Source organism: Pseudoliparis swirei, unplaced genomic scaffold (genome assembly GCF_029220125.1).
Source record: "Pseudoliparis swirei isolate HS2019 ecotype Mariana Trench unplaced genomic scaffold, NWPU_hadal_v1 hadal_25, whole genome shotgun sequence".
Lineage (NCBI taxonomy): Eukaryota > Metazoa > Chordata > Actinopteri > Perciformes > Liparidae > Pseudoliparis > Pseudoliparis swirei.
This window is the reverse complement of record NW_026613261.1, coordinates 1,913,561-1,921,060: the sequence shown is the minus strand read 5'-3', so window position 1 is coordinate 1,921,060 and position 7,500 is coordinate 1,913,561. Positions and strand designations below refer to the sequence as shown.

General features: G+C 62.0%; 1 protein-coding gene across 1 annotated transcript in view; it reads left to right on the top strand.

The window, feature by feature from the left end:
• Positions 1-7,500, top strand: part of smg7 (SMG7 nonsense mediated mRNA decay factor) — a 25,763-nt gene that overhangs the window by 14,300 nt on the left and 3,963 nt on the right. The window contains exons 14-20 of the mRNA XM_056410594.1: positions 29-434; positions 510-633; positions 701-1,002; positions 1,069-1,323; positions 1,567-1,656; positions 3,015-3,165; positions 3,252-3,479. Of these exons, the coding sequence (XP_056266569.1) occupies positions 29-434; positions 510-633; positions 701-1,002; positions 1,069-1,323; positions 1,567-1,656; positions 3,015-3,165; positions 3,252-3,479 (1,556 nt within the window). The remainder of the gene's footprint in view (positions 1-28; positions 435-509; positions 634-700; positions 1,003-1,068; positions 1,324-1,566; positions 1,657-3,014; positions 3,166-3,251; positions 3,480-7,500) is intronic.

Sequence of the window (7,500 nt, the reverse complement as noted above, 5' to 3'; positions counted from 1 at the left end):
CTGTGTTAACGCGCTCTCTCTCTCTCAGGCTGATCCGCTGCAGGGCGAGCGATGAAGGCCTCCTCGTCTTCCTCACCGACATCCCGGAGCGGGCGGTGGAGGAGCCCCAGGAGGCGCCGGTGCTGCAGGAGTCGTCTAACGGCGAGCAGCCGGCCGGCGACGGCGTGACCTCCGGCCTCAAGTCGGTGCTGTCGGCGGGGGGGCGGAGCCAGAGCTCGTGGCCCGACTGCGGCGAGCGGCCCGTGGTCACCTTCAAGGAGAACATCAAGCCCAGGGAGCCGGGCCGGAGCCAGAACCTCAAGGACAGCGGCAAGGAGCGCCGCGACCTCAAGGGGTCAGGGGTCACCGGCAAGGCCGAGGTCAAGAGGGACGGCAAGAGGAAGAGCGAGCCCAAGAAGACCGGATACGAGAAGACCTGCGACCCCGTGAAGCAGGTAGACCTGGGGGGTGATGAAGATGATGATGAAGATGGTTGTGATGATGGTGATGAAGACTTGTTCCTCCTCCAGGTGAAGGCGCAGACGGAGCTGAGGAAGACTCCGGTGTCCGAGGCCAAGAAGACCCCTGTCACCCAGACCACCTTCATCCCCATCCACCACCCGGGAGCCTTCCCCCCACTGCCCAGCAGACCTGGTACACACACACACACTGACATCATGAAGTCATCGGTCTTGATTGATGGCAGCTGATTGGTCCTCAGGGTTCCCGCCCTCGGCCTACGTGATCCCGCCCCCCCCGGTGGCGTTCCCGGGTCTCCAGGTGAACCCGGGCTTCACCTTCTCCAGCGGGGTGCCGGTCCCCGGGCCCTTCCTCCAGGCCGGGAAGCCGTCCCACATCCCCTACAGCCAGCAGAGGCCCTCGGCTCCGGGTCCGGGGTCCTCGGCCCCGGGGCCCCTGAACCAGGGCGGGGGGCCGGCGGTGCACCTGCAGGTGCAGCAGTCCCCCACCAAGCCGGGCCAGCAGATGGGCAAGAGCCCGCCCCACCACCCGGGCCCGCAGCAGGTCCGTGGAGGCAGAACCTCGACCCGGTGGGCGAGACCCGGTCTGATCCTCTCTATGTGCGACCAGTACATGCAGGTCCAGGACCAGCCGGCCCAGATGTGGAGCCCGGCCCAGAAGATGTCCCTGAAGGGCCCCCAGCAGCAGGCCTTCTACCTGGGGGCCCAGGACCCCCTGAGGCTCTACGAGCACCAGCTGGACAAGAAGAACAAGTTCCCCCTGCAGGACTTCTACTGGGAGCAGGCCTACCGCAGGAACAGGGCCCCGCCGGGGGGGCCGGGCCCCGAGCACGACGGGGCCCCGAGCAGGGCGGCCCCCTTTGACGTGAGGAGGAGGAGGAGGGGGGGGAGGAGGGAGGGCGGGAGGGAAGGAGGAGGAGGAGGAGGAGGGAGGGAGGGAGGGAGGGAGGAGGAGGGAGGAGGAGGAGGAGGAGGAGGGAGAGGAGGAGGAGGGAGGAGGAGGAGGAGGAGGAGGAGGAGGAGGGAGGGAGGGAGGGAGGGGAAGAGGGGGAAGAGTATAACAATGAACAATGTGTAACATACAGGTGTAACATGTGTCTGTCCTCAGCTGCCCGGCCCGATGCGGATGGACAGCGGCCCCCCCGAGGCCGGGCCCCCCCCCTCCTCCCTGATGCAGATGTCTGGGTTTCCCATGCAGGTCAGACCCTCTTCACAGTTACACTGTTCAGCCACCAGGGGGCAGCAGAGCACCACACACACTGAACCTCATCTCCTTATGGTGTGTACTCGTCGAGATGACATGCAAAGTCAATGCACAGCTGCGTCGAAGCTGCGTGTTTCCCAGCGAGCAGCGCGTCAGACGCGTTTGAAGCAGCAGAACAGAGGGAACCTCATCTCCTTCCTCTATCTCTAAGGCTCCTAGAGGAACCTCATCTCCTTCCTCTATCTCTAAGGCTCCTAGAGGAACCTCATCTCCTTCCTCTATCTCTAAGGCTCCTAGAGGAACCTCGTCTCCTTACTCTATCTCTAAGGCTCCTAGGGGAACCTCATCTCCTTCCTCTATCTCTAAGGCTCCTAGAGGAACCTCATCTCCTTACTCTATCTCTAAGGCTCCTAGAGGAACCTCGTCTCCTTACTCTATCTCTAAGGCTCCTAGGGGAACCTCATCTCCTTCCTCTATCTCTAAGGCTCCTAGAGGAACCTCATCTCCTTCCTCTATCTCTAAGGCTCCTAGGGGAACCTCATCTCCTTACTCTATCTCTAAGGCTCCTAGAGGAACCTCATCTCCTTACTCTATCTCTAAGGCTCCTAGAGGAACCTCGTCTCCTTACTCTATCTCTAAGGCTCCTAGAGGAACCTCATCTCCTTCCTCTATCTCTAAGGCTCCTAGAGGAACCTCATCTCCTTACTCTATCTCTAAGGCTCCTAGAGGAACCTCATCTCCTTCCTCTATCTCTAAGGCTCCTAGAGGAACCTCATCTCCTTCCTCTATCTCTAAGGCTCCTAGAGGAACCTCATCTCCTTACTCTATCTCTAAGGCTCCTAGAGGAACCTCATCTCCTTCTCTATCTCTAAGGCTCCTAGAGGAACCTCATCTCCTTACTCTATCTCTAAGGCTCCTAGAGGAACCTCATCTCCTTACTCTATCTCTAAGGCTCCTAGAGGAACCTCGTCTCCTTACTCTATCTCTAAGGCTCCTAGAGGAACCTCATCTCCTTACTCTATCTCTAAGGCTCCTACAGAGGAACCTCGTCTCCTTACTCTATCTCTAAGGCTCCTAGAGGAACCTCATCTCCTTACTCTATCTCTAAGGCTCCTAGAGGAACCTCATCTCCTTCCTCTATCTCTAAGGCTCCTACAGAGGAACCTCATCTCCTTACTCTATCTCTAAGGCTCCTACAGAGGAACCTCATCTCCTTCCTCTATCTCTAAGGCTCCTAGAGGAACCTCGTCTCCTTCCCTTATCTCTAAGGCTCCTCCAGAGGCTCCTCATCGTGAGCCGATCTCAGTCTCTGGATCTCTATTGATCGTTTATTGATCTGATTGGCTCTGCAGGAGTACAACCAGAACAGCATCTTCAGTCAGGCCTACGGTAAGAGCCTGCCGCCCGGCCCCAAGCCCGACGCTCCCATGATGCACCAGGAGCCGTCCCTGTACTCGCTGTTCGAGGGGACCCCCTGGTCCCCCTCCCTGCCGGCCAGCTCCGGTAGGTGGCAGCGGCGGCGCGTCTCAGACCGGTAGGTGGTGTTTGGGGGGCGTGGCCAGTGAAACGAGCTGTACTCTGATTGGCAGATCACTCCACCCCGGCCAGCCAATCCCCTCACTCCTCCAACCCCAGCAGCCTGCCGTCCTCGCCCCCCACCCACAGCCACGGGGCCCTGCCCTTCTCCAACTTCGGGCCCATCGGCACTCCGGACAGCCGGGACCGCCGGATGGTGGACCGCTGGAAGGCAGACAAGACCGGTGAGCGGGGACGGGGTCCAGAGGGTCATGAGGATCCAGAGGGACGGGGTCCAGAGGGTCATGAGGGAGCAGAGGGACGGGGTCCAGAGGGTCATGAGGACGGGGTCCAGAGGTCATGAGGATCCAGAGGACGGGTCCAGAGGGTCATGAGGGAGCAGAGGACGGGGTCCAGAGGGTCATGAGGATCCAGAGGACGGGGTCCAGAGGGTCATGAGGAGCAGAGGGACGGGGTCAGAGGGACGGGCATGAGGTCCAGAGGGTCATGAGGATCCAGAGGGACGGGGTCCAGAGGGTCATGAGGATCCAGAGGGACGGGGATCCAGAGGGTCATGAGGGAGCAGAGGGACGGGGTCCAGAGGGTCATGAGGATCCAGAGGGACGGGGTCCAGAGGGTCATGAGGATCCAGAGGGACGGGGTCCAGAGGGTCATGAGGATCCAGAGGGACGGGGTCCAGAGGGTCATGAGGGAGCAGAGGGACGGGGTCCAGAGGGACGGGGTCATGAGGATCCAGAGGGACATGAGGATCCAGAGGGACGGGGTCATGAGGATCCAGAGGGTCATGAGGATCCAGAGGGACGGGGTCCAGAGGGTCATGAGGATCCAGAGGGACGGGGTCCAGAGGGTCATGAGGATCCAGAGGGACGGGGTCCAGAGGGTCATGAGGATCCAGAGGGACGGGGTCCAGAGGGTCATGAGGGAGCAGAGGGACGGGGTCCAGAGGGTCATGAGGATCCAGAGGGACGGGGTCCAGAGGGTCATGAGGATCCAGAGGGTCATGAGGATCCAGAGGGACGGGGTCCAGAGGGTCATGAGGATCCAGAGGGTCATGAGGGAGCAGAGGGACGGGGTCCAGAGGGTCATGAGGATCCAGAGGGACGGGGTCCAGAGGGACATGAGGATCCAGAGGGTCATGAGGATCCAGAGGGACGGGGTCCAGAGGGTCATGAGGATCCAGAGGGACGGGGTCCAGAGGGTCATGAGGGAGCAGAGGGACGGGGTCCAGAGGGTCATGAGGATCCAGAGGGACGGGGTCATGAGGATCCAGAGGGTCATGAGGATCCAGAGGGACGGGGTCCAGAGGGTCATGAGGGAGCAGAGGGACGGGGTCCAGAGGGTCATGAGGATCCAGAGGGACGGGGTCCAGAGGGTCATGAGGATCCAGAGGGTCATGAGGGAGCAGAGGGACGGGGTCCAGAGGGTCATGAGGATCCAGAGGGACGGGGTCCAGAGGGTCATGAGGATCCAGAGGGACGGGGTCCAGAGGGTCATGAGGATCCAGAGGGACGGGGTCCAGAGGGTCATGAGGGAGCAGAGGGACGGGGTCCAGAGGGTCATGAGGATCCAGAGGGACGGGGTCCAGAGGGTCATGAGGATCCAGAGGGACGGGGTCCAGAGGGTCATGAGGATCCAGAGGGACGGGGTCATGAGGATCCAGAGGGACGGGGTCCAGAGGGTCATGAGGGAGCAGAGGGACGGGGTCCAGAGGGTCATGAGGATCCAGAGGGTCATGAGGATCCAGAGGGACGGGGTCCAGAGGGTCATGAGGATCCAGAGGGACGGGGTCCAGAGGGTCATGAGGATCCAGAGGGTCATGAGGATCCAGAGGGACGGGGTCCAGAGGGTCATGAGGGAGCAGAGGGACGGGGTCCAGAGGGTCATGAGGGAGCAGAGGGACGGGGTCCAGAGGGTCATGAGGATCCAGAGGGACGGGGTCCAGAGGGTCATGAGGATCCAGAGGGACGGGGTCCAGAGGGTCATGAGGATCCAGAGGGACGGGGTCCAGAGGGACATGAGGATCCAGAGGGACGGGGTCCAGAGGGTCATGAGGATCCAGAGGGACATGAGGATCCAGAGGGACGGGGTCATGAGGATCCAGAGGGTCATGAGGATCCAGAGGGACGGGGTCCAGAGGGTCATGAGGATCCAGAGGACGGGGTCAGAGGGTCATGAGGATCCAGAGGGACGGGGTCCAGAGGGTCATGAGGGAGCAGAGGACGGGGTCCAGAGGGTCATGAGGATCCAGAGGGACGGGGTCCAGAGGGTCATGAGGATCAGAGGACGGGGTCCAGAGGGTCATGAGGATCCAGAGGACGGGGTCCAGAGGGTCATGAGGATCCAGAGGACGGGTCCAGAGGGTCATGAGGATCCAGAGGACGGGGTCCAGAGGGTCATGAGGATCCAGAGGGGCCAGGTCCAGAGGGTCATGAGGATCAGAGGGACGGGGTCCAGAGGGTCATGAGGATCCAGAGGGACGGGGTCCAGAGGGTCATGAGGATCCAGAGGGACGGGGTCCAGAGGGTCATGAGGATCCAGAGGGACGGGGTCCAGAGGGTCATGAGGATCCAGAGGGACGGGGTCCAGAGGGTCATGAGGATCCAGAGGGACGGGGTCCAGAGGGTCATGAGGATCCAGAGGGTCATGAGGGAGCAGAGGGCCAGGGTCCAGAGGGTCATGAGGATCCAGAGGGACGGGGTCCAGAGGGTCATGAGGATCCAGAGGGACGGGGTCCAGAGGGTCATGAGGGAGCAGAGGGACGGGGTCCAGAGGGTCATGAGGATCCAGAGGGACGGGGTCCAGAGGGTCATGAGGATCCAGAGGGTCATGAGGGAGCAGAGGGACGGGGTCCAGAGGGTCATGAGGGAGCAGAGGGACGGGGTCCAGAGGGTCATGAGGATCCAGAGGGACGGGGTCCAGAGGGTCATGAGGATCCAGAGGGACGTGGTCCAGAGGGTCATGAGGATCCAGAGGGACGGGGTCCAGAGGGTCATGAGGATCCAGAGGGACGGGGTCCAGAGGGTCATGAGGATCCAGAGGGACGGGGTCCAGAGGGTCATGAGGATCCAGAGGGACGGGGTCCAGAGGGTCATGAGGATCCAGAGGGACGGGGTCCAGAGGGTCATGAGGGAGCAGAGGGACGGGGTCCAGAGGGTCATGAGGATCCAGAGGGACGGGGTCCAGAGGCAGGACGGGGTCCAGGGTCATGAGGATCAGAGGGACGGGGTCCAGAGGGACATGAGGATCCAGAGGGACGGGGTCCAGAGGGTCATGAGGATCCAGAGGGACATGAGGATCCAGAGGGACGGGGTCCAGAGGGTCATGAGGGAGCAGAGGGACGGGGTCCAGAGGGTCATGAGGATCCAGAGGGACGGGGTCCAGAGGGTCATGAGGATCCAGAGGGACGGGGTCCAGAGGGTCATGAGGATCCAGAGGGACATGAGGATCCAGAGGGACGGGGTCCAGAGGGTCATGAGGATCCAGAGGGACGGGGTCCAGAGGGTCATGAGGATCCAGAGGGACGGGGTCCAGAGGGTCATGAGGGAGCAGAGGGACGGGGTCCAGAGGGTCATGAGGATCCAGAGGGACGGGGTCCAGAGGGTCATGAGGATCCAGAGGGACGGGGTCCAGAGGGTCATGAGGATCCAGAGGGACGGGGTCCAGAGGGTCATGAGGATCCAGAGGGACGGGGTCCAGAGGGTCATGAGGAGCAGAGGACGGGGTCCAGAGGGTCATGAGGATCCAGAGGACGGGGTCCAGAGGGTCATGAGGATCCAGAGGACGGGGTCCAGAGGGTCATGAGGATCCAGAGGGACGGGGTCCAGAGGGTCATGAGGATCAGAGGAGGTCCAGAGGGTCATGAGGATCCAGAGGGACGGGGTCCAGAGGGTCATGAGGGAGCAGAGGGACGGGGTCCAGAGGGTCATGAGGATCCAGAGGGACGGGGTCCAGAGGGTCATGAGGATCCAGAGGGTCATGAGGGAGCAGAGGGACGGGGTCATGAGGATCCAGAGGGACGGGGTCCAGAGGGTCATGAGGATCCAGAGGGACGGGGTCCAGAGGGTCATGAGGATCCAGAGGGACGGGGTCCAGAGGGTCATGAGGATCAGAGGGACGGGGTCCAGAGGGTCATGAGGATCAGAGGGACGGGGTCAGGGTCATGAGGAGCAGAGGCGGGGTCCAGAGGGTCATGAGGATCCAGAGGGACGGGGTCCAGAGGGTCATGAGGATCCAGAGGGACGGGGTCCAGAGGGTCATGAGGGAGCAGAGGGACGGGGTCCAGAGGGTCATGAGGATCCAGAG